The sequence below is a fragment of the Bos javanicus genome, chromosome 29 (assembly GCF_032452875.1).
Source record: "Bos javanicus breed banteng chromosome 29, ARS-OSU_banteng_1.0, whole genome shotgun sequence".
Lineage (NCBI taxonomy): Eukaryota > Metazoa > Chordata > Mammalia > Artiodactyla > Bovidae > Bos > Bos javanicus.
In genome coordinates this window covers 10,105,159-10,133,076 of record NC_083896.1, presented here as the reverse complement: position 1 = coordinate 10,133,076, position 27,918 = coordinate 10,105,159, and the positions used below count along the sequence as shown (strand labels likewise).

Below are 27,918 nucleotides of genomic sequence, written 5' to 3'. Positions count from 1 at the left end.
CAAGCAAAACTTTACTCTCAAATGGAATACAATTTAAATTGCAAATACCAGAACCAAGAAAAAGGACAAACATATACAGGAAACCTCATAGCCCACCTTTCTTCTTGACTGGCATTCTTGGGTCTTTCCAATGCCACAGGATTCAAGAGCTCTTTTCAGGTCTCGACTTGATCCAGCTGGATGGAGGCCAAGGGCCAGGTAACTGTTGCAAACCTCTTGGTTGTTTGAAATCCAGGCAGTCTTCTCTTCCAAATAAAGAAAAAATGATGTATTTTTTCCCACAAACTTTGACAGTGCCCAAGGAGTTTAAAGAAAAACAGCTTTTGAGTTTTTCAAGTTTTTCAATGCTTCTAAAATAGTTATTCTGCTTAAAAAGAAAATTATTGTAAGCATAGAAAACATTATTAAAACTCCTCTTCAGGCAGCAATATCTCTGGAGTTCAATGACTAACTCAATTAAGGCACAAAACAAATTTACACAGCTGTCTCATTACTCAACACATGATCAAAGATGAACTGGTTGATGATAAAGACCCTCAAATTCTTTAGAGAAAAATTTTAAACCCTCACCTCTCCAAAATACTTTTTAAAACCTCTTTAATGGTCTCTAAAATAGGTGGGGTGAGTTTGGACAGTTTTCTGGGGGCAGAACCCAGACTGAAAGGCCCTTTTCTATTTACTGGACCCGAAGTTCCGGACCTCACCCCCTCAGTGAGACAGGATCCAGCTTGCTGTCACTTTCATTTTTTTTTTTTTCTTCTGTGCTCTCCAAGCCCCTCAGGCTTGATCCTTAATGCCCCTCTGATTCTGATCCTCCCATGTATTAACCGAGAGGATTGGAAAGAAGGAAAGCAATCCCTTGGCATGGAGACATTAAAGTGACAGTGCTACTCAATGGGCACTTGATGCAGGATGAGTTGGCGAAGATCTCTTCACACTGGAGTCAGTCAAATCATGCCATCTCTTCGCATCCAGGCAGCTCCCTATCCGGCGAGGAAAAAACAGTGAGACTGCTCGAGACAAGTCAGACCTTCCCCCAAAGGTGTTTTCTGAGACGCTGTAGTAGTATTAGGCATGTGAGCATAAGCTGGGCAAACGGTTTGCGGTTTCCTAAACGGGAGAGAGTTCGGCTGCGTGGCTTCCACATCCACCCTTTTTCTCTCAGTCTCTCTCTCCAAACTACCCACCTTCCTTTCGCAGAAAAGACCAGAAATCCCTCTGCTACCGCCGGCCACCCCTCTGCCCACACCCCGTTCTTAGAGAGATGAGCACAGAAACGTCCCGCACCCCTCCACGCGATGAAGTGTTTCCTCAGGCAGGAGAAACAGCAACACTAGAAATTATATAACTCGCGATTCTGGCTTCTCTAAGACGCGGAGACGGGAGGGTCGGGGGTTGCTGGTCTGGGAGACACTGCCGGGCACTGAACGTGCACAAAAGGGGCCAGGCCTTCGCGCAGCGCCCCCTTCACCCCCACCTCGAAACATCGGCTGGCAAGGGGGGTCTTCTAGGGGAGTGGAGGGGCAAATTTCTCTCCGGCCCCTTCCCAAGCGGGGTAAACGGATGGCATGTGAGGGGACTAGAGACTGAAGAGGAGACGCTGACGGCTGTGAGGGGAGGAGGCTACTCGGGGCTGCTCCGGCGGCCGGTTGGGGGCTCTAGGGAGGAGGTGCCCGAGAAGCTGGAGCCTTAACACACGGGCTGGGCCAGAGGGGCGAGCACCCTGAAGAAGTGAAGGGGGCGGGCAGCTCGGCCACAGCTAACGGAGGTGTCCTGAGGAGAGAAACACGCGCAGCCACATTCTGTGTGCGAGGACGGGTCCACGTTTCCCTCAGAATGCGAGAACGAGGGAGCCAAGCTCACAAATAGCAGAAGCCGGGGATGAGGGCCTGGCGGGGGGCGGGGGGCGGGGGGCGGGGGGCGGGCCCACGGGCGTCCGGCTCTCCTTGAAGCCAATGAGCGCCTCCAGACACCGCGCCCAATCACAACCAGGACGGAGGGCGCGGCTTTTGACTGGGCCGGGGCTGAGGGCGGTAGACGTGAGCCCGCGACCCTTCCGGACCCGAGAGCCCTGCGTCCCCGCCCACCGCCAGTCACGTGAGTCGCCAAGATGGCGGCGCTCGGGCGTGAGGCTGGAGACGACGTGCGGGTTGCCGGTGTGGTGCCGGTGGGAGCTGCGGAAGTGCCTAAGGTAGGCGGAAACCCAGGGTGCTGAGGCCCGTGATTTCTGCGACCTCAAGTGCTGGCGCACTCTTCTGAAATGATGCGCATAAAAGGAACCTGAAAGTCTAAACAGGACAGTTCCCCAACTCCATGCAAGGCACGTTTAAATCCCCAGTTGCTGTGAAAAGAGGTGCGGAGAAAGAAGGAGACCTAAACTTTAGTCCTGAATGATGGAGCCTGTTTTCTCTTGCCTGGGGCCTTTGTACTTTAAACCCCCTGCCATTCTATCCTGACTTCTGCCCTGGTAGTGGGTTCTGAGGACAAGACTACATCTTGCTTAACTGGGGGACTTTCAAATACCAGGTGAATGTTTGAGCAAAAGATGAATGATTGATGAATAAAATTCTCAAAGTCAAGTGAATTGATACACATAAAAGCACTACAAAACCATTAGATACTTTGAAAGTTATAAACTTGCACGATGCAGTATTACTGGTGTAATTGAATCGTGGTGACCAGTTGAGTGGCCTTGAACTCGTTACTTTTTAGATGAAATGTGCGTTATAGCAAAATCTGTACATTTCAGTACTTGTAAAACTTGTCAGGAAGTTATCAGTATATTTCTCTGCTTTAATAACAGTGCCTTAGGAAAACTAGGTATCCAGTAAACATTTGCTGTCCTGTTTCAGTATTTTAGGATCCTAATTCTGGATGTTTGTGTTCACTATATACTGAGGTAGACGAGATAGGAAGTTGGTACACGGCATTGTCTGAAAGTTTTGTGAGTAATAAGGGACTTCAGTGAATTGAATGACAGGGAAACAAAAAGTTTTCCCAAGTTTCTGGTTATCATGCTACTGACATCTGCCTTCATGTACATTAGATGGATTCGATATAGAATCTGTCTATATTGCTATCTTGTTTCTTCCATTTGCCATTTAGATGTCAGAGAGGCAAAAGATTAAATCTAGTTTGTGAGAAATTGGAATTTATAAAATTTTTTTTTTTTTTTTTTCCTGTCTTCCCAGATAATTTAAAGAAAAAGAACTGGCTCGATTATAGTTCTTCACTGATAGGGAAATAAACTGGTCCATTATTACTCTTTGTTTAATACCATACAAATATTCAAGAGAGCCCATACCTTCACGACGTTGATTGTTGTCGTTCAGTGGTCAAGTTGTATCAGACTCTTTGTGACTCCATGGACTGCAGCACACCAGGCCTCCCTGTCCCTCACCATCTCCCACTTTGCCCAAGTTCATGTCCATTGAATCGGTGATGCCATCCAACCATCTCATCCAGTCGCCCTCAGGATGTTGATATGTTTGAATCGACCTTTCATTAGTTAAGTTCAGTTCAGTCTCTCAGTCATGTCTGACTCTTTGCGACCCCATGAATTGCAGCATGCCAGGCCTCCCTGTCCATCACCAACTCCTGGAGTTCACTCAAACTCACGTCCATCGAGTCAGTGATGCCATCCAGCCATCTATCTCATACTCTGTCGTCCCCTTCTCCTCCTGCCCCAGCATCAGAGTCTTTTCCAATGAGTCAACTCTTCGCATGAGGTGGCCAAAGTACTGGAGTTTCAGCTTTAGCATCATTCCTTCCAAAGAACACCCAGGACCGATCTCCTTTAGAATGGACTGGTTGGATCTCCTTGCAGTCCAAGGGACTCTCAAGAATCTTAACACCACAGTTCAAAAGCAACAATTCTTCGGCGCTCAGCTTTTTTCACAGTCCAACTCTCACATTACAGTGATGTTCAACATGTGTCCATTTGACTACCAGCATCAGAATCACTGGTGCAGATTTCTGGACTTTACTCCTGCTGAGCCCAGATATTTCAATAGGGAGCTCAAGAGACAGCACGTCAAGTACACTGCTCATGTGATTCTTGTGCACACGAAAGGTTTAAAATCTTACTAAGTCTCTTCTATGTCCTTTATGTTTAATCCACTCTGATTCTCTTGCCCAGGACTCCTGAAATTTGAGACTTATGAGTCTGCCCTTGACCACAAATGTTGTTAACATAGGGATTCATATAAATTGTGAAGGACACAGATTTTTTTAATCTATTCACTAGCTAATCTGGAATCCCATAATGCCAGTGTGCCAAATGATGTAACAAATACTATTAAGACTTTTCACAAAAATCTGAGAGTCTTACCCAGAGCAAAATATTTTAAAAGGGTCCTTTCTGAAAGCCTAGTTTTGTTTTGTTTTGTTTTTAACCACTGGTTTCTGTTAAGATGGCTTCCCTGATAGCTCAGTTGGTAAAGAATCTGCCTGCAATGCAGAGGACCTCAGTTTGATTTGTGGGTTGGGAATGTCTGCTGGAGAAGGGATAGGCTACTCACTCCAGTATTCTTGGGCTTCCCTGGTGGCTCAGACAGTAAAGAATCTCTGCAATGCAAGAGACCTGGGTTTGATCCCTGGGTTGGAAGATTCCCCTGGAAGAGGGCATGGCAACCCACTCCAGTATTCTTGCCTGGAGAATTCCATGGACTGTATAGTTCATGGGGTTGCAGAGAGTCACGACTGAGCAACTTTCACCTTATGTTAAGATGCTACTGGCCAAACCTCATGGTCCCTCAATATTAGCAACTGTCTATGCATCACACTTGGGAGACAGGAACTTTCCAACCTTGGAGTCCAGTGCCTTAGGACCAGGCCCCCTGATATTACCATGTAACAGTTTCCAGCAAAGGCCCTACTTCCGCCCCAGGTGCTCCTCACGAGCTAGATATGTAACTTACATAATCCAAGGTAGCCATCCACTGCCTCTTCCTAGTCTGGAAGGTGTCCCTCCTCCTGATGTTCTCTCTCACGGGTTTCCAAAGAAACTCCTGCTCCTACCTCTCCAACAAACCCAGCATAATCCCCAAAACTCGGGCTTTCATGAGACAGAGGATAAAAATGGTTGTCAACAGGTAGCTACTGTTTACTTTCAGCTCTGAAAAAGCTACAGTGTGGAGAACTACAACAGGCCTGGCTACCTGCAGGGAAAACTGTAAGGAAAACAAAAATACCTGAGTAACTTAATCCTTCTACATCAAGTCCTAAGGCAAGTCAACCTCTCTGAACCTTGTTTGTCTCATCCATAAAAGTAGAGATGACCATTTTCCTACCAGCTTCTCAAAGTTATTACATGAATCAAAAAACCATTGTCTAAAAGATAAGAGCCCACTAAACAATGAATGAATTAACAAAGGATGTGAAAGCAGATGACAGTACTTGATACTTTACTAGGGTCTAAATGTTTTTTAATCTGAATCTGTAGAATTTATAAGATTTACTATTAACATCATTAGCTATTATGGTTCTGAATTTTGTGTTTTCCAGGACATCAAGATACCAACATACACACATGGTCAGTCCAGGCCTTCTCTAGGAGATGCAAAACTCAGCAAACCAGTAGTCATCGAAATCATAGAAAAAAAAATTGAATGCCTTAGAAAAGAAAAGTAAGAGACACACCCAGACTGAAAGTCAATAACTTTATTTGTAGATCTTCTGTATTGCCATGGTTTCTAGGTATCTAAGATCCTATTAACTGTACTGAGTTGGTTATGAAGAAAGCTTTTTTTAAAAAAAGAACTGGAGGGAAACATGAGCAGATGAAAATAGCCGTTTGTTACAATACTGAGACTGGATAATTTGTCTCTTGAAATTCCTTTGTTTCTCAAATTGTTGAAATGTTATCTGTGCAATAAGCATATTTTAATTAAAGGTAATCAAGAGAACACCATTTGAGGACTACTTACATTAATTATCGATTATAATTAAATTCAGTTTAGAATTTCTTACTTCAGCCACACTGCTGAGCTCAGCAAAAAGGAATACAGGATTCCATGATGTACATATAGTCTCACATTACCATTCTGACTTTTAGATTTTAATAGAGCTCAAGAATAAAATCAATGGACATTAATCTGAATTGTTCAACATTTCTGGATTTAGGTATGAGTCAGAATAAGCAAAACTAGATCTTTCAAGTTTATTTGAAGTTTTGGAAATACTTTAAATGTATCTGGACTACTTAAATAGTTATTTTCTAGAAGACCTAACCAAATGTCAACAACTTTTTTCAGATGACCTTAAGCAAATTAATTCTTACAGTAGAAAGAACAGTATTCTTGGATTTAGCTAGCTTATAAAATTTGGCTACATTGGAAGTACTGATCCTTATTTTTGGCCAAAATTTATTTCTCTTTAAAAGAGCTCCATCTTAGAACCACACTGTTCTCAGAAAGAGAATTATATTATCCTCTCATTAGAACGCAATCTCCATGAGGGGTGGGATTTTTTTGTTTTTTTCCCCGCTTTATTCACTGCTCCAGCCTTAGCACAAAGAAAATACCTTTCACAGAGTAAATGCTTAAGAAAAATGTGATGTTGCATAAATATATAATAACGAATGACTACACAGGAAAGGATATATCTGTTAGAAGAGTATTATGTTGAACTTAACTTTCACTCCGTTTTTCCAATTAGGACTTTAAATATATATGGAACACTGACCTTTGGAACAACAGCTGCTTTCTCTGGAATGTTGACAAACTTCATTTTCAGACATCGCTTCAAGGTCACGCATGATGTTTTGAAGACATATGCATCATTGACTGCACTTCCATTTTTGTCTACCATAGTTTCTTATAAGCTTCTTGTAACAGATGCTTTGTGTTCAGGTAATTTTAAATTCATTAGCATATCATGTGTTTATATCTAAGTAAAATTACTCATTAACATATACTGTTGCTACTGCTGATAATAATCCCTTACATGTGTATATTTCTTTACCACTAACAAAAGTACCTTCACATATATTGTCCTGTTTAAATGCCACAATAGTCTTCCTAATCAGACAGGAAAAATAGTATTGTGGCTTTTTTTTTTTAACAGGTAAGATACTAAGCTGAGACAGGTTCAGGTACACTAAGAAGCAACATAATGTACTAGAAAAAAAGCAGGCTTTGGTATACTACATATTTCACTTAAGTTTTGTGACACTGGGCAAGTCATTTAAGAGACATGCTTGTTTTAAGAGACTCAGTTGTTTTGTATCTATGAATTAGGACTAATAGTACTTACCTCAGGATTGTTTTAAAAATTAAGATAATGTATGCTGAATGCCTGGCATAGTATCTGGTATATTATGGGCGTCTGATGTTACTTCCTGAGGAACTTCAGGAACTTCCTAAGTTACTTCCCGTACTTTAAGTTTCACAGCTAGTAATTGATGGAACCCATGATCCCTGTTCATCAGGTACCTGCTTAAATACCTCATCTCCAGGGAAATCTCTGATTCCCTCAGGTTAAGTTTCTCCATACATTCTCTATTCATTTTACCTTCAAAGCATGTGCACGTTTAAGTATTTGTCTAATGCATTTCTTTCTTAGTAGACTTGACCTGAAGATCAGTGGTTGGGTCTGTTGTGTTACACTGTATCCCTAGCACATGACTGATATACAGACAATGCAAATGTACTAATCTGGAATCCAGATATCTGGTCTGCTAGTTTAATATTCTTCATTGTGAAATTGCTTTTGCACCAGCTGTATAAGTAAGAAGTAAGCTTATCCTTATATAAAGTGTAATAAAAACATTTAAAATTTTTGATGCATTCAGTATATTGTACCATACACTGAATTTCTAGCATTCTTTCAACTATTTTGCTGTGGTTGAGGACAATGCAAATAAGTACAGTATAAGAACCCAAGACTCTTAATAGCCAAATTTACTTTTGTTTTCCAGGTAACATAAGCCAGGAAAATTGTGTTCTTAGAAGCTCACTGATTGGCATAGCATGTGGTGTTTTATATCCCACTGCTTTGGCTTTTTCTAAAAATGGACGTCTGGCATTCAAGTAAGTCCATCTTCTTGTTCCTTCTTTTCTTTCTCCTCCCTTCCCTACCTCCATACTTCCAAATTTTTTTTTTAATGTTAATAAATTCTCCTTATTCTTTAGCTGCCAGTGACACATTTTAATTAAGATATCATGGTTTCATATTTCAAATAGCTAATTTTAACCCTTTTTGCTTTCTACATGAAAGATCTAGAACAGAAATGATCAATTTAGGAGAAATCAACAAATGTTCCATAGAATTTACATCCAGACGAAGTCCTTAACTCTTTTTCCTTTTTAGGTATCATACTGTTCCCATGCCACCAAAAGGAAGGGTTTTACTTTATTGGCTGCTGCTTTGTCATACGGAGATAAAAGCAATGGTGATCCCTCTCATCCTTCAGACAACCTTTGGAATATTTCATGGTCTGCAGCACTATGCAATATTTGAAAGTACACTTGAGAAAACTGTTCATGAAGATTAACTGAAGAATGAATGGACACTAAATCAGCTGAATGAACTTTTTTATAAGGACTCAGGCATTGCTGAAAGAGTTAAAAAAATAGTTCTGGATAGACAGTTTGTCTCTTTTCCTTTTGCCCAGTATACAGCAGGTGCTCAATAAATAGTAAATAAATGTAGATTTTGTCTCTGTTTCGTTATTATATATGGAAATGGGCTTGAGGCCCCAGGGTCTAATCTATACATTTATATATTTATTCATTCATAAACATGGAGCACCTGCTAGGTCTCAGGCATTGTGTTACTTTTAATAAGAAATGGCCCTTACCCAGAAGAAACTCACAATTAGAAATGTGAACACACAGCATGAGAGGGTTTGAGAGGTATACCTGTAATTGTGTGAGCATACTGAGGATGTAGCTGTTAAATACTTGTGCAGAAGGGAAAGCTATGGCGAAAAGTGACATTGTCCTAAATTTTGAAGGGAAAGTTGAAAGTTCACAAGAAATCAATATAGAAATAACGTAACAGCCCATTCCTCTGAACTCTCATTCAGTATACTTAGTAGCTCTTAATCATTAACAAATTCACTATGCTATTTAAAGAACATTTATTGGGACTTTCCTGGTGGTCTAGAGACTTTTAAGACTCCATGCTCCCAGGGCAGACAGCCATTGGAATATTTCATGGTCTGGGTTTGATCCCTTGGTCAGGGAACTAGATCCCACATGCTGGAACTTAAAGACTTCACATGCCATAACTAAAGGTCCTGCTTGCCCCAGTGAAGATTAAAGATCCTATGTGCTGCAACTAAGCCCCAGCACAGCCAAATAAATATTTTTGAAAGAAAGAACATTTATTGAGTATCTATTTGCTATTAATACTGGTACCAGGGGTACAAAGATTCAGTCCTTGCCCTCAAGAAGGTTAATCTAAAGGAGGTCACAGCATGCTGCTTAAGTCTGCTACAGCACTCCTGAGCTACACATTTAATTAAGGAAACTTAGTACCAGAAATGAACACTGATGAACAAGACACGCAATGGAATCTCACAGCTTATTCTCTGTCTTAATCATGTTCATCTTGAGATTTAAGGATTTGGTCATCTGAGGCCCCAGGCAACCTACAGCAGAAATGGAAATCTTAACAAGGTGCTTTACAGCATCAAATATAACAATCTGAAACACATACACTCCTACTAATTAAAAAAAAAATGGCCAGTAAGCCATTCGGCTTCTATTCTCAGAATAATTCATGATACTTGAAACTGAGGGAAAGGCAGGTGAAGGGAGGGAGAGAGGGAGCCAAGTCAAGCAGATAACTACATCAATGGTATTAATATTAACTCTTAAAAATTATTAAGCAACAAGTACATGAAAACCTCATTGTGAGATATTCAAATGATCCAGAAGAATAAAAAGTGAGACATGAAAGTCCCCCTTCACACCCACTCCATCCTATTTCTACTCCATTCTCCAGGGGTAACTACTAAGTTAGCACGACTCTTTCCTTATAGTCTTCCTTTGTAATTTACATATTTTTAAATAAATGGTATTATCCATACATATACTGGAAATTTTCACTTCACTATATATCTTAGCTTTCCAACTCATTTCATATAAGTCTAATATGTGCTTTTTAGTGACTAAAAAACATTCTTAGTGATTCCAGTATTCACATAGGTGACCCTTTCAACACCTTGGTGTCTCTATCATACCACTTATTCCCATGGTCATACTCTAGACCTGTGCCATCCAATATATAATAGTCATTAGTCATTTGTGGCTGCTGAGCATTTGAAATGTGACTAGTCTAAATTGAGATACATTGTAAGTGTAAAATACGCATTAAGTTTTAAAGATTTTCAATGTAAAAGAATGCAAGATATCTCAATCTTGATTACATGTTGAAATGTTACTCTTTTGGATATACTGGGTTAAATAAACACATTAAAATTGATTTTATCTGCTGTTTTTTTTTAATCTGGCTACTAGGAACTCTTAAGTTACATACACATGTGCATGCTAGATCACTTCAGTCATGTCTGACTCTTTGTGACCCCATGGATTGTAGCCTGCCAAGCTCCTCTGTCCATGGGATTCTCCAGGCAAGAATACTAGAGTGGGTTGCCATGCCTTCCTCCAGGGGATCTTCCCAACCCAGGGATCAAAGCACATCTCTTAGGTCTCCTGCATTGGCAGGCAGGGTCTTTACCACTAGCACCACCTGGGAAGTCCTACATAAAGTGGCATGTATTTTTATCAAATTGTTTCTCTAGACCTTATCGTTATCAATAAACTCAAATTCTTCACATTGTCAGTTATAAAACTCCATGTTCTGGTCACTACCTCCCGTCCTTCCCATCTTTTCCTCCTCACACCACATACTTCGCTTTACCAGAATCTATAATCCATCGATCCCACTACCTTTTCACTGTCTCTCACCCCTCTACCTCCTGACTATCCCTCTCCAGTTTCAGCTACATCAATCTTTTTAAAGTTTTCCAATCTTGAGGAAAAAAGCATAAAAATGAATCTAGCTAAATTTGATTATGAAATAGAGGTACTGGCCTCTTGTTTTCTTTTGTGAATTTTCTGTTCACGCCTTTGACCCATTTGATTTGTAAATCAAATAAATTCTCTGTAAATTCTGGGTATTTTGCTTCTTCAGATGCCGAGATAGTCATCTGGGAAATAGCAAGATTGACTTATATGTTCACTTCCCTTGCCAACTGAAAACAGAAGAGATTTGTCCCTTACTCCATGACTTCAATTTGCCTTTTATACAATAGAAAATGTAGGGAAGTATGTCAATATTTTCCTCTGGCTTTGGGAAGCAGTACTTGTCAAAGTCTCTGTAAGAGGCCATAAAGGGGAATTAGGGAAATCTTGATCTGAGCCTGAGCCCAAAGGTAAAACTAAGTGAACCACAGTGAAGAAAGGCAGCAAGTCTCTAGAGGCAAGATAGTTCAGAGGTGTGAAGTACAGCCTGGAGCTCCCTTCTCAAAGTTCAGATCCTGGCCTTACTATGCACCAATGGGATGACTTTGAATAAGCTATTTTACCTCTCTGCACCTCAGTTTCCTCATCTGTAAAATGAGAAATAAAGACTACTTACCTCATAGTGTTGTCAGGACTAAATGAGTTAATACATGTAAATCAAAATTGTGGCCAACTCACAGGATGTTACTGCCATTACCACACACCAGTTTACCATTTTTCTAGGAAATATTAGAAGCACAGCAAAGAAAATCTGTAACTTCCATTTGAATACATATTCATTCATTCGGCTAATATTAAGACGTAGTGTATGAAAAACATTGTAGACCACATGTTGGGCAATTTACCTAAACTTTCTGACTGCTTTGCAGTAAGGTTATAAAAATGGAACCACACCATACCTGGCCTATAGAAGGTGCTCAATAAATGTGTTTACATTTGTCTGTTTTCCTTGATATTTTCCCTGAGTCATATAACAGTGACTAAGATATGGTCCCAACTATAAGCTCTTACCTTCTCTCTTGGATTTTTCCCCCTCCATTTCCTCCAACTGCCTTATTGGCCATGTGATTATCCTGTTTTGTGTTTACTGTATCACACTGTATTGCTTGCAGTGTATTGTATAATATTGATTTTCTTCTTGCTTTTGAACAATTATATTGGCATGTATAAACTATTGAGCATTTTAATTTCCAAGCTTAAGCAGTAATCTAATAATGAGGAAATTATATTCTACAGATGTGGCTGAATTTCATAGAACCTGTTCACTTACTTTCCTAGGCCTCATTTAAAAAAAAAATTGTTCCAAATATACATAACGCATATTCCTCTACTTTCAACATCTTATCCTCCTCAAAGTCATACTATCATTAATAAGTATGAATAATTGAATCTTGGTACCCCTGAATACCACCAGCTTCACTAAAGTAACAAGGCCCCCTAAAAGCCTCCCCAAGATTAGACATAGCAGAAGAGTAGTGAACTTAAAAGACATAACAATAGCAACTTCAAAATAAAACTGAAAAAAACTAGCGTAGTATTAGCGAGTAGACTTATATATCTATAATTTAAGACAAAGAAGCAATTAAAAAAAATGTTTGAAATAGTAATGGCCAAAACTTTCCAAATTTGATAAAACCTATAAAACCAGGTTCAATGATTTCCAGATCAAAATGGTGACACAACAGGCCCTTAAACTCATCTCCTACCATAAACACACTGAATCTATAGCTACACATGAGCAAATCCCTCTAAAAGAAATCCAGTGGCCAACAAACACATGAAAAGATGTTCAATGTCACTAATTATTACAGAAATGCAAATCAAAATTACAATGAGGTATATCAGCTCACACCAGTCTGAACAGTCATTATGAAAAAATCTATAAACAATAAATGCTGTAGAGGGTGTGAGAAAAGGGAACCCTCTTACACTGTTAGTGGGAATGTAAATTGATACACCCACTATGGAGAACAGTATGGAGGGTCCTCAAAAAGCTAAAACTAGAACTAGCATATGACCCAGCAATCCCACTCTGGGCATACACCCACAGAAAACCATAACTCAAGAAGATACATGCACCCCAATATGCATTACAGTACAATTTACAATAGCCAAGACATGGAAGCAACCAAAATGTCCATCAACAGAGGAATGGATAAAGAAGATGCTGTACATAGATACAATGGAATATTACTCAGTCATAAAAAGAACTTGGGCAATTTGAAGAGAACCTGGATAGACCTAGAGACTGTCATACACAGTGAAGTAAGTTAGAGAAAAACAAATATCGTTTATTAATGCTTGTATGAGGAATCTAGAAACATGGTAGAGATGAACTTATCTGCCAAGCAGAAATAGCAACAAAGATGTAGAGAACAAATGTATGGATACCAAGGTGGACAGAGCGGGTAGGATGAATTGGGAGATTAGGATTGACATATATACATTGCTGCTGCTGCTGCTGCTGCTAAGTCGCTTCAGTCGTGTCCGACTCTGTGTGACCCCAGAGACGGCAGCCCACCAGGCTCCCCCGTCCCTGGGATTCTCCAGGCAAGAACACTGGAGTTTAAATAGATAACTAATGAGAACCTGCTGTACAGCACAGAGAACTCTACTCAATGCTCTGTAGTAACCTAAATGGGAAGGAAATCTAAAAAAGAGGGGATATATGTGTATGTATAACTGATTAACGAGCAGAAACTAACACAACATTGCAAAGCAACTACAGCCAATAAAAATTAATTTAAAAAAAAGAAATCTAGAAAACTAACTGAGCAACTACTACATATTAGGCAAACAAGAAGAGGTACACAACAAAGTATGTAGGAAAAGCTGAGAAACAGGCTTTCCATAAGCCCCACTGCCAACCGAATAACACACTATCGGGGGAAACTTGAAAATCCCAGTTCCTTCCTGAGGAGAGAAGGATTTGGACCCAACACCTAGTATTCCAACATTTGAACTTCACCTGAAAGGACTTGTAAAATGACTAGACTTGTTTAATTTTCCTATTATCCATCTGTAAAAGGAGAGTAATATTTATGTCTTGAGGATACTGTAAGAATTAATTAAACTACCTAAATGTCCATTCACAGATGAATGGGTAAAGAAGATGTGGTACATGTATACAATGGACTACTACTCAGCCATAAAAAAGAATGAAATAATGCCATTGCAGCAACATGGATGGACCTAGAGATTATCATACTAAGTGAAGTAAGTCAGACAAGATAAATATATCACTTATACGTGGAATTTAAAACATGACACAAATGACCTTACCTATGAAACATACTTACAGACAGACAATAAACTGGTGGGTGCCAAGGATCTGGGCCTTGGGGAGGGGTAAATTGAGAGTTTGGGATTAGCAGATGCAAACTATTATAGAATGGATACAGAATGGATAAACAATATGGATACAGAATGGATAGACAACATGGTCCTACAGAAGAGCACAGGAAACTATATTCAATATCCTGTGATAAATCATAATAGAAAGGAATATGAAAAAGAATTTAGAAGGCAAAGTGGTTGTCTGAGGAGGCTTTACTAATAGCTGAGAAAAGAAGACAAGCAAAAGGCAAAGGAAAAAGGGAAAAATATACCCAACAGAATGTGGAGTTCCAGAGAATAGCAAGGAGAGATAAGAAAGCCTTCTTAAGTGAACAATGAAAAGAAATAGAGGAAAACAATAGAATGGGAAAGACTAGAGATATCTTCAAGAAAATTAGAGATATCAAGGGAACATTTCAGGCAAGGATAGGCATGATAAAGGACAGAAATGGCAAGGACCTAACAGAAGCAAAAGAGATTAAGAAGAGGTGGCAAGAATACACAGAAGAACTACACAAAAAAGTTTTAATGACCTGGATAACCACAACAGTGTGGTCACTCACCTAGAGCCAGACTTCCTGGAGTGTGAAGTGAAGTGCCTTAGGAATCATTTCCACCAAAAAGCTACTGGAGGTGATGGAATTCCAGCTGAGCTGTTTCATATCCTAAAAGATGATGCTGTTAACGTGCTACATTCAATATGCCAGCAAATCTGGAAAACTTAGCAGTGGCCACAGGACTGGAAAAGACCAGTTTTCACTCCAATTCCAAAGAAGCAAATGTCAAAGTGTTCAAACTACCATGCAACTGCACTTATTTCACATGGTAGCAAGGTAATGCTCAAAATCCTTCAAGCTAGGCTTCAACAGTATGTGAACCAAGAGCTTCTGGATGTACAAACTGCCTTAGAAAAGGCAGAGGAACCAGAGATCAAACATCCAACATTCATTGGATCACAGGGAAAGAAAGGGAATTCCAGAAAAACATCTACTTCTGCTTCACTGACTATGCTAAAGACTTTGACTGTGTGGATCACAACAAACTGGGGAAAATTCTTAAAAAGATGACAATACCAGACCACCTTACCTGTCTCCTAAGAAACCTGTATGCACATAAAACAACAGACTGATTCAAAATTGAAAAAGGAGTACATCAAGACTGTATATTGTCACCTTGCTTATTTAACTTCTATGCAGAGTACATCATGTGAAATGCTGGGCTGGAAGAATCACAAGCTGGAATCAAGATTGCTGGGAGAAACATTTACAACCTCAGATATGCAGAAAACACCACTCTAATGGCAAAAAGTAAAGAGGAATTAAAGAGCCTCTTGATGAGGGTGAAACAGAGTGAAAAAGTTTACTTAAACTCAACATTCAAAAAACTAAGATCACGGCATCTGGTCCTAACACTTCATGGCAAATAGATGGGGGGAAAATGGAAATGGTGACAGGGTTTATTTTTTTGGACTCCAAAATCATTGCAGATGGTGACTGCAGCCATGAAATTAAAAGATGCTTGCTCCTTGGCAGGAAAGCTATGACAAATCTAAACAGTGTTTAAAAATAAAATAAAATTTAAAAAAATAAAAAATAAAAAAACAGTGTATTAAAAAGCAGAGACATCACTTCGCTGACAAAAGTTCTTAATAGTCAAAGCTATGATTCTTCAAGTAGTCATGTACACATGTGAGAGTTGGACCATAAAGAAAGCTGAGCACTGAAGAACTGATGCTTTCTAACTGTGGTGTTGGACAAGACTCTAGAGAGTCCCTTGGACTGCAAAAAGATCAAACCAGTCAATTCTAAAGGAAATCAACGCTAAGTATTCATTGGAAGGACTGATGCTAAAGCTAAAGCTCCAGTACTTTGGCCACCTGATGCAAAGAGCTGATTCACTGGAAAAGACCCTGATCCTGGGGAAGACTGAAGGCAGGAAAAGAAGGTGACAGAGAATGAGATGGTTGGATAGTATCACTGACTCAATGGACATGAGTTTGAGCAAACCCTGGGAGAAAGTGAAGGACAGGGAAGCCTGGCATGCTACAGTCCATGGGGTCGCAAAGAGTAAGACATGACTTAGCAACTATACAACAATATATATATATATAAATAACTATATGTGAATAAAATGACCTTTTTGAAAAAGACCCTGCACCCCAGGTGCACACCAAGCCAACTGTCTCAAAGTTGGCAGGAAAATTCACTGCACTTTCTCTTGCCAGAACCCTTACTGCCCACACAGTGTGGTACCATTAGGAGGAAAACCTCAATTCGCATACTCTTCCTGGTGAGAGAAACAAGTAGAATTTATGTTCAAAACTCTGACTTTTAAGGGGGCTGCCTGAGGGACCATTCTCCATCTCATTTGAATCCAAGTACCGACAGAAATGAAGGGGCCAGATTAGGGATATCTAAGAACTCAACCATCATTGTGCACCAATCTCCATTACCAGACAGACTAGGTAGAGATCCAAAACTGGAGCACCAAAGAGGACACGGTATCAAAGAGACCCTCCAGCAGGAGCTTTCAAGAAGAATTAGCAAACCTCTTAAAGCACAGAAAGTATGTGTCCTCAGAAAATATTTGAGTGGCCTCCAGAATCACTAGCCAGGCTAAGTGGAAAAAGTTCTCCCTATACAATTGCAGATTGAAAAATCTGGGAGTGATGCCTGATTTTTCAAATGCTAAAGTCCCAATGAAAAGTAACAAGCCATACAAAAAAAAACAAGAAAAAAGACACATTTAAAGGAATAAATTAAATCTCCAGAAACTAACCCTAATGAGACAAACAGAAATGTATTAATTACCAAAAAAATAAAAATTGTTACAAGGTTGCTTGATGAATTAAAAGAGAACACGGACATCTAACTGAAATCAGGAAATTATGCAATGAACAAAATGCGAAAATCAATAAAGGAAGGAAACTATGAAGAAGAACCAAACAGAAATTGTAGAACTTAAGAATGCTGTAAATATGTAGATTGAAAAATTCACTAAAGGGACTCAAAAGTAAAGGCAAGAAATCAGAAGAAATAATCAGTGAACTTGAAGACATAACTTTCAAATTTGGCGGGGGGCGGGGGCTGGTATAGCTCAGGGGTAGAGCATTTGACTGCAAAAGTTGTTTGGTTTTTTGTGGGTTTTTGTTTTTTTTTTTTTTTTGCAGAGGAGAAAAGGAAAAAAATGAACGATGAAAAATGAAGACAGCCTACAGCACTCTGGGGTCATCATCAAATGGAACCATATATGCATCATGTGAATCCCAGCAGGAGAAGAAAGGAAGAAGAAATAATGGTCAAAATCTTACCAAATCTGAGGAGAGAAGTGGACATACAAAATCAAGATATTCGAGAAACTCCAGTTAGGAAAACTCTAAAGGGATTTGCAATGAGAGATGTTGCTGAAAGAGAAAATCAAGAAGACATGACCAGAGAGCTGGATCAGGGCAAAATGGCTTCTCTTCCACTCTCTGTCCTTAGAATGCTCATTCTGCCCTTGAAAATGGTAGGAACCGTTTTCAAGGACACAGCCTTGAGACAGCAGTACTGTTGAGACCATCCAGATAGCATATATATGACTGAACCCAGTTAAAGCCACTCTGTAAACTTAGAGATTCTGACAGGTGGTGTGGAGATCTACTCACCTTGCAGCTGCCCAAGATAAGCCCTGTATGTAAATTCCCTTGCTTAATAAAACTGCCACCCACCAAGATGAAGTTGTCTGCTTCATTCATCAGTCTCTCCTTGTCCTCCTTGTGTGGAGGCCAGTTTGCAAATCTACAGACATTATAATCAAACTGTCAAAAGTCACAGGCAAAGGATCTTAAAAGCAGCCAGGGAAAAGCAACTTGTTATGTACAAAGGGGCTACTAGTAGATTATAAGCAGATTTCTCAGTGAAAACTCTGTAGGCTGGAAAGGAGTAAGATGATATATTTAAAGTACTGAAAGAAAAAAATGCCAACCAATAATACCATAACTTGGGGAACTGTTCTTCAAAAAACAAAGGAGAAATAATTTCCTACAAAAACCAAAGTTGAGGACGTTCCTTACCACTAGACCTGCCCTACAAAATGCTGAAGGGAATCCTTCCAGTTAAAGCAAAAAGACTATAAGCAACAACACAAAACCATCCAAAAGTATAAAACTCCCTGGTAAAGGTAAGTATTCTGTAGTGTGATAATGTATATGTGTAAATCACTTTACAATCTAATATAGAATTTAAGATACAAAAGCATAAAAATTGTTGTAAATTTGTTACTGGTATGCAATATAAAAGAAGTAACTATCGTCAATAACATATATAAGCATACCTCATTTTATTGCTTTATTGTGCTTTGTAGATACTTTGTTTTGTACAAATTGAAGATTTGTAGCAACCCAGTCAGACACCATTTTTCCAACAGTATTTACTCTCTTCATGTCTTTCTGTCACAGTTTACTAATTCTTGCAATATTTCAAACCCATCACCTGAAAAAGATAATTCACTGAAGACTCAGATGATAGCATTTTTCAGCAATAAGGTATTTTAAGACATGTACATTGTTTTTAAAGACATAATACTATCGCACACTTAACAGACTATATACAGTGTAAATGTAACTTTAATATGCACTGGTAAACCAAACAATTTGTATGATTTGCTATACTGTGATATTTGCTTTATTAAGGTGGTCTGGAACCAAAGTCACAATCTCCAAGGTGTGCCTGTAATGAGAAAGGAAGAGATATAAAGGAAGACAGATTTTATAGGAAACTGAAGTCAGTATCAGTTTAAAATAGATTGTTATAATTTTAAGATGTTTCAAGTCATTGGAATGGTAATCACAAAGAAAATACCTATATAATTTACAGAAGGGAAAATGAGAAGAGAATCAAAATATAAAAACATTCTCAAGACAGATAACATGTTAAACTACAAAACAGGCTTTTACACAATTAAGAAGACTGAAATTATACAAAGTATCTCCTCTGGCTACAATGAAATGAAACTAGAAATAAATAGTAGAAGAAAAACAGGAAAACCACAAATATATGGAAATTAAACACTGTACTCTTTTTTCAAGTTTATTATTCAATATATATATGTACATTACCCAAACATATTCTGTCAATACATATTCAGTTCAGTTCAGTTCACTCTTTGCGTGTCCGTCTCTTTGCGAACCCATGAACCGCAGCATGCCAGGCCTCCCTGTCCATCACCAACTCCCGGAGTTCACCCAGACTCATGTCCATCAAGTTGGTGATGCCATCCAGCCATCTCATCCTCTGTCGTCCCCTTCTCCTCCTGCCCCCAATCCCTCCCAGCATCAGGGTCTTTTCCAATGAGTTAGCTCTTCGCATGAGGTGGCCAAAGTATTGGAGTTTCAGCTTCAGCATCAGTCATTCCAATGAACACCCAGGACTGGTCTCCTTTAGGATGGACTGGTTGGATCTCCTTGCAGTCCCAGGGACTCATAAGAGTTCCAACACCACAGTTCAAAAGCATCAATTCTCCAGTACTCAGCTTTCTTCACAGTCCAACTCTCACATCCATACCTGACCACTGGAAAAACCATAGCCTTGACTAGAAGGACCTTTGTTGACAAAGTAATGTCTCTGCTTTTTAATATGCCATCTAGGTTGGTCATAACTTTCCTTCCAAGGAGTAAGTGTCTTTTAATTTCATGGCTACAATCACCATCTGCAGTGATTTTTGGAGCACAAAAAATAAAGTCTGACACTGTTTTCAATATATATTACACTAAAATTAAAGTCTGTTTCATCAATAGGTATAACTAAAATCCCTCAAATTTCAATCCAAATATATTCACTTTGTTTAGTATAAACCAAATCCTTTGTACTGTACTTGAACCAATTCATGTCACTGTTGGTAGAAGTGAAGCACCACACACCCTCCTGCATGTCCTTGCTGCGTATATCCAACTGCAAGACTTACCTCTCCTCTGACGCCCCACCCTTTCTATGGCGAGTTACACAGAAGTCACATTCATCACAGCTGACAAAAACAGTCTTTATTTTTTTCCCCTCTTTGAACACAGAAACTCCTATGTATTTATATTTTAGGGTAAAAGACAAAGTTTTAATCATGTATTTACACTTTGGTTTCTCTTTTCATAACGACAAAATTTACAGTATCATTATTATCATACTAAGTAAAGTCAGAAACAGAAAGACAAATATCATATGATATCACTTCCATGTGGAATCCAAAACAATGATACAAATGAACTTATTTACAAAACAGAAATAGACTCACAGACAAAAAACAAACCTATGGTTACCAAAAAGGGAAGAAGGGGAGGAATACATTAGGAATTTGGGATTCACAGATACACACTACTATATATAAGACAGACAGACAATGAAGAGCTATGGCAAAGCACAAGAAGTCATAGTCAATATCTTGTAATAAACCATCGTAGAAAAGTATTTGGAAAAAAAAAGTATTTGAAAAAAAGCATGTATGTATTTATTATATATGTATAACTGAATCACTTCACTGTACCTGAAACATTGTAAACTATATGCAGCTAAAAAACTTTTTAAAAAAGACATAATTGACATACAACATCATATTAGTTTCAGGTACACAACATAATGATTTAATACATGTATATATTTCCAAATGATTACCACAATAAGTCTAGGTAATCTCCATCACCACATACATGTATAATTTTTTTTCTAGGAATGGGAACTTTTAAGATTTACTTTCTTACCAACATCACTTCCAGGTATACAGCTCAATAGACTTCAGAGCAAGATGCTGAAGAGATATTTACACACCAATATCCATCACAACATTATTCACAACAACCAAGTGAAGCAACCCAAACATCCATCAAAAGAAGAATGGATAAAGAAATTGTGGTGTAGTGACTTCCCTGGTGGCCCAGTACTCTGTGCTCCCAATGTAGGGGATCCAGGGGCGATCTCTGTACAGGGGCATATTGTTGTCATTCAGTCACTAAGTCATGTCCAACTCTTTGCAACCTCATGGATTGCAGCAAGCCAGGCTTCCCTGTCCTTCACTGTTTCCCAGAGTTTGCTCAAATTCACGTCCATTGAGTCAGTGATGCTATGATCCCACATAACTAAGCCCATAAGTAGCAACTAGGGAAGCCCACACACCACAACAAAGAACCTACATGTAGCAACGAAGACTCAACACAGTCAAAATAAATAATTTTAAAAAGATATTGTGATATATGCATACACACACACACATATATGCATAAACTATAATACTGAAAGTGAAGTTAAAGTGTTAGTCGCTCAGTTGTGTTGACTCTTTGTGATCTCATGGAATGTAGCCTGCCAGGCTCCTCTGTCCATGGGATTTCCCAGGAAAGAATACTGGAGTGGGTTTTCATTTCCTTCTCCAGGGGATCTTCCCAACCCAGGGATCGAACCTAGGCCTTTCACATTGCAGGCAGATTCTTTACTGTCTGAGCCACCAGGGAAGCCCCAAACTGTAATATTATTCACTCTTAAAAAATGATGGAAATCCTGTCACATGCTATAAAATGGATAAAACTCAGGGACACTGTGCTAAATAAAATACATCAGTCACAAAATGACAAATAATGTATGATTCCACTCACATAAAGTATATAAAGTAGTCAAACTCATAGAAACAGAAAGCAGAAAGGTAGTTACCAAGGGCTGAGGGGAGTGAAGAGGAGTAATTAGCATCTAGTGGGTACAGAGTTTCAGGGTTGCAAAATGAAAAAGTTCTAGAGATATATTGCTTAACAATGTGAACGTACCTAATGCTACTAAACTATACACTTTAAGGTGGAAAACATGGTAAATTTAGTGATATGGTTTTTTACCACAATTTTTAAAACTAGAGCCAAATACTATTTAGACTTGCAAAATGCGAAAGATTTCACCACCAAAAGATTTGCTTTCTAAAATAATACTTTGGATAGAATGATACCAGATGTAAATAAATCTATTAAAAAAAAGAAAAAGAAAAACACTAGAGATTGAAAATATGTGGATAAATATAAATTTTCTTAGTTTTAAATTTATTTCACAGACAAATCACTACTGACATCAAAAAATGGTTATGTGGTGTGTAGTTTATAACATGTATGGAAGCAAATGTATGAAAACAATAATACAAAGACTGAGAAGAAATGAAAGTATACCATGGTAACATTCTCACTTGTAAAGTGGTAAAATATCACTTGAAGATCAGTTCAATTCAGTCGCTCAGTCATGTCCAACTCTTAGCAACCCCATGGACTACAGCACGCCAGGCCTCCCTGTCCATCACCAACTCCCAGAGTTCACTCAAACTCTTATCCATCAAGTCAGTGATGCCATCCAACCATCTCAGTCTCTGTCGTCCCCTTCTCTTCCCGCCTTCAGTCTTACCCAGCATCAGGGGCCTTTCAAATGAGTCAGTTCTTCGCATCAGGTAGCCAAAGTATTGGTGTTTCAGCTTCAGCATCAGTCCTTCCAATGAATATTCAGGACTGATTTCCTTTAGGATGGACTGGTTGGATCTCCTTCCTGTCCAAGGGACTCTCAAGAGTCTTCTCCAGCACCACAGTTCAAAAGCATCAATTCTTTGGCGCTCAGCTTTCTTTATAGTCCAACTCTCAAATCCATGCATGACTACTGGAAAAACCATAGCTTTGACTAGATGGACCTTTGTCAGCAAAGTAATGTCTTTGCTTGTTAATATTTTAATATGCTGTCTAGGTTGGTCATAGCTTTTCTTCCAAAGAGCAAGCGTCTTTTAATTTCATGGCTGCAGTCACCATGTGCAGTGATTTTGGAGCCCCAAAAATAAAGTCTGGCACTGTTTCCATTGTTTCCCTGTCTATTTGCCATGAAGTGATGGAACCTGATGCCATGATCTTCATTTCTTGAATGTTGAGTTTTAAGTCAACTTTTTCACTCTCCTCTTTCACTTTCATCAAGAGGCTCTTCAGCAAGTTCCTCTTCACTTTCTTCCATAAAGGTGGTGTTATCTGCATATGTGAGGTTATTCATATTTCTCCTGGCAATCTTGATTCCAGCTTGTGCTTCATCCAGCCCAGCATTTCACATGATGTACTCTGCATAGAAGTTAAATAAGCAGGGTGACAATATACAGCCTTGATGTACTCCTTTCCCAATTTGGAACCAGCCTGTTGTTCCATGTCTGTTCTAACTGTTGCTTTTTGATGTGCATACAGATTTCTCAAGAGGCAGATAAGATGGACTGTGACAAGTTAAATATATTGTTGTGAGTTGATTTGTGATCCCCACCCAAATACATTTTCAAGTTCTAATCCCCAGTACCTGTGAATGTATCCTTATTTGGAATTAGCATCTTTGAAGATTTAAGTTAAAATGAGGTATATTGGATTAGGGTGAACACTTAACCAATGGTGTCCTTATACGATAAGAGAAATTTGGGTACACAGACATACACAGAGGGAAAGGCCATAGTAAGTCACAAAGACACAAGGAGAACCACCATATGAAAATAAAAGCAGAGATTGTGGCGATACTTCTACAGGTGAAGAGACACTAAGCATTGCTAGAGACCACCAGAAGGAAGGGAGCATAGAACAGACTGTCCTTCAGCACTTCCAGAAGGAACTAACCTAGCCAATACACTGATTTCAGACTTCTAGCCTCCAAAATAGTGAGTGAATACATTTGTTATTTTAAGCCACAAAGCCTGTGGTACTTTTCTGGTAGCCTGTGTAAACTAATAGAGAGGTAGACAGTATATGCTAAAGCAACTGCTACCATTTTCTAAAAGAATTATACCTAATAGGCCAACCAAGAAATAAAATAGAATTTTTAAATATTCAGTTCAAAAAATAAAGGCAGAAGAAAGGGAAGGGGAATGTAGAACATATGAAACAAATAGAAAACAAATATTAACAGCAAGATGATAGATTTAAGACCCAAGAATATAAAAATCATTTTAAATATAAATGGCTTAGACACCTTCTTCATTAAAAGTAAGAAATTGTCGATTTCAATTTTTAAAAAACAATATCCAATTATATACTATCTACAAGAAGCCTACATTAAGCATAAAAACACAAATAGATTAAAAGTGAAACAATGGGAAAAGCTATGTCATGTTCAGTTCAGTTCATATCAGTTGCTCAGTCGTGTCCGACTCTTTGCGACCCCATGAACTGCAGCACGCCGGGGCTCCCTGTCCATCACCAACTTCCGGAGTTCACCCAGACTCATGTCCATCGAGTCGGTGATGCCATCCAGCCATCTCATCCTATGTCGTCCCCTTCTCCTCCTGCCTCCAATCCCTCCCAGCATCAGGGTCTTTTCCAATGAGTTAGCTCTTCGCATGAGGTGGCCAAAGTATTGGAGTTTCAGCTTCAGCGTCAGTCCTTCCAATGAACACCCAGGACTGGTCTCCTTTAGGATGGACTGGTTGGATCTCCTTGCAGTCCAAGGGACTCTCAAGAGTCTTCTCCAACACCACAGTTCAAAAGCATCAATTCTTTGGCACTCAGCTTTCCTCACAGTCCAACTCTCACATCCATACCTGACCACTGGAAAAACCATGGCCTTGACTAGACACTAATCAAAAGAAACTTCTTGGAGGGACCTACCTGGGAGTCCAGTGGTTAGATTCCATGCTTCCAGCACAGGGGGCACAGGGTTCAATTCCTGGTCGTGGAACTAAGAACCTGCATGCCACGTGGTGTGAACAAAAAAACAAGAAACAAAAGCTATTGGAGTGGCTATGTTAATGTTAAAGTGCAAAGCAAAGCATATTACCAATTATTAAGAAGGTTATTTCATAATGATACAGAGATAAATGTTTATTCATATAATAATGAAGCTTCAAAATACATAAAGCAAGAGCTGATAGAAATGAAAGGAGAAACAGAACAATTCCCATACTAGAGATTTCAATAACCTTCTCTCAATCATTGATAGAACAAGTTGGTTGAAATTCAGAAAGAATAAAGAATTCTTCACTATCAATCAACTTATGGTACTGATGTTTTTGAAAATTTGGCACAGCAGCTGCATATACATTCTTTTTAATCACATATGAAACATTTACACAGATGGACCAGAATCTGGGCTATAAATACCAATAAATTTAAAAGGATCAAGTCATACAAAGTATATTCTCTGACCACAGTGGAATAGAATTAGAAATCAATAACAGAAAGGTATTCAAAAAATTGAACTATTAGGAAAGTAACACACTTCCAAGAAACTCACAGGACAAAGAAAATAGAAGAGAGAATTTAGAAATATTTGAAACTAAACTAAAAGAGTGAACAGTGTTTCAAAATCTGTTGTTGTTTAGTCACTAAGCTGTCTCCAACTCTTTTGGGGCCCCATGGACTGTAACCTGCCAGGCTCCTCTGTCCACAGGATTTCCCAGGCAAGAATACTGGAGTGAGTTCCCATTTCCTTCTCCAAGGGATCTTCCCAATCCTAGGATCAAACCAGTGTCTCCTGCATTAGCAGGCAGATTCTTTACCACTGAGCCACCAGGGAATTAAAGCAGTACTTGGAGGGAAATTCATAGCATTAAACTCACATATGGAGTAGAAAAAGATTTCACACCAATGATCTTAGCTTTCTCCTTAAGAAATTACAAAAAGAGGACCAACTTAAATCTCAGGCAGGAATAAGAAAGGAAAAAAGATAGAACAGAGCAGAATACAATCAAATTGAAAACAGAAAAAAGCAAAACAAACAAATCAATTAAATATGAAACTAGTTGAGAAGATTAAAAAAATTACACACCACTAGCCCAACTATCAGACATAAAAAAGAGAAGACACAATGACCAATAATAAGAAAGAAATGTGGCCTCACTACAGATTTTAGAGAAAAATAAAAGAAAAACTATGAACAATTTAAGACAATAAATCTGATGAATTTGACATTTCATCCTGTCTTGAAAGAACAGTTTTTTATAAAATCTCAATGAAAAAAAATTGCTTTTATTAATCTAGAATGGCTTGCTTCAGATATTGTACAGCACTCACACTTATTAACTTCAAATTAGCTTAAAACCATTGAAAATTACATTGGAATAAGAGTATAGAGTGTTAGGGGGAAAACGCACTCGCATGCACACACACACGTACACACACACACACACAATCTGGTTTTCCCAAACTTTCTCACTTACCTCGTAAACTTTCCAGCTGGGATGCACACCCACTTTCCACCTCCATATATGAGGGCCTGTTTTTATTTTCTGGTTCACTGACAAGCTACAGTTTGACAGTAGATAAAGCCCTCTCCAGATGTTCAAACTGGTTTACAGAAAAGGCAGAGGAACCAGAGATCAAATTGCCAACATCCACTGGATCATCAAAAAAGCAAGAGAGTTCCAGAAAAACATCTATTTCTGCTTTATTGACTATGCCAAAGCCTTTGACTGTGTGGATCACAATAAACTGTGGAAAATTCTGAAAGAGATGGGAATACCAGAGCACCTGACCTGCCTCTTGAGAAACCTATATGCAGGTCAGGAAGCAACAGTTAGAACTGGACGTGGAACAACAGACTGGTTCCAAATAGGAAAAGGAGTACATCAAGGCTGTATATTGCCACCCTGCTTACAGTAAGAGTACATCATGAGAAACACTGGGCTGGAAGAAGCACAAGCTGGAATCAAGATTGCTGGGAGAAATATCAATAACCTCAGATATGCAGATGACACCACCCTTATGGCAGAAAGTGAAGAGGAACTTGCTGAAGAGCCTCTTGATGAAAGTGAAAGAGGAGTGAAAAAGTTGGCTTAAAGCTCAACATTCAGAAAACGAAGATCATGACATCCAGTCCCATCACTTCATGGGAAATAGACGGGGAAACAGTGGAAACAGTGCCAGACTTTATTTTTGGGGGCTCCAAAATCACTGCAGATGGTGATTGCAGCCATGAAATTAAAAGACGCTTACTCCTTGGAAGGAAAGTTATGACCAACCTAGATAGCATATTCAAAAGCAGAGACATTACTTTGCCAACAAAGGTCCATCTAGTCAAGGCTATGGTTTTTCCAGTGGTCATGTATGGATGTGAGAGTTGGACTGTGAAGAAAGCTGGGCGCCAAAGAATTGATGCTTTTGAACTGTAGTGTTGGAGAAGGCTCTTGAGTCCCTTGGACTGCAAGGAGATCCAACCAGTCCATTCTAAAGGAGACCAGGGTGTTCTTTGGAAGGACTGATGCTAAAGCTGAAACTCCCAGTACTTTGGCCACCTCATGCGAAGAGTTGACTCATTGGAAAAGACTCTGATGCTGGGAGGGATTGGAGGCAGGAGGAGAAGGGGACGACAGATGGCTGGATGGCATTACCGACTCGATGGACATGAGTTTGGGTGAACTCCGGGAGTTGGTGATGGACAGGGAGGCCTGGCGTGCTGCGATTCATGGGGTCGCAAAGAGTCGACACGACTGAGCGACTGAACTGAACTGAACTGAAAGCCCTCACAGCGAACAGGGTGAGGAGAGGTCTTCTGCTCAGGTCTCCTATTAAGTCCGCCCCCCTCCTTTATCTTGTATACCACTTTCTCCTTAGATAAAGCTCAATTATTTTCCCAACAATTTCGGCAAGAGCTTTAACAGGATCCTCACAGGTTTA

General features: G+C 39.2%; 2 protein-coding genes across 7 annotated transcripts in view; one reads left to right on the top strand and one right to left on the bottom strand.

Moving 5' to 3' along the window:
* DLG2 (discs large MAGUK scaffold protein 2) overlaps positions 1–1,557 on the bottom strand; it is a 2,330,119-nt gene extending 2,328,562 nt beyond the window's left edge. For all 6 annotated transcript variants that reach the window (XM_061406089.1, XM_061406091.1, XM_061406093.1 and 3 more), the window contains exon 1: positions 97–1,557. In XM_061406089.1, coding sequence (XP_061262073.1) covers positions 97–115 — 19 coding nt within the window. In that variant the 5' untranslated portion in view covers positions 116–1,557. The remainder of the gene's footprint in view (positions 1–96) is intronic.
* A 340-nt stretch (positions 1,558–1,897) lies between these two features.
* TMEM126B (transmembrane protein 126B) lies at positions 1,898–8,651 on the top strand. The gene is made up of 5 exons (XM_061406110.1): positions 1,898–2,191; positions 5,506–5,627; positions 6,658–6,851; positions 7,919–8,030; positions 8,311–8,651. The coding sequence occupies exons 1-5, from the start codon at positions 2,111–2,113 to the stop codon at positions 8,492–8,494; spliced, it is 693 nt and encodes a 230-aa protein (XP_061262094.1). The 5' UTR covers positions 1,898–2,110; the 3' UTR covers positions 8,495–8,651.
* Positions 8,652–27,918: the final 19,267 nt, after the last annotated feature.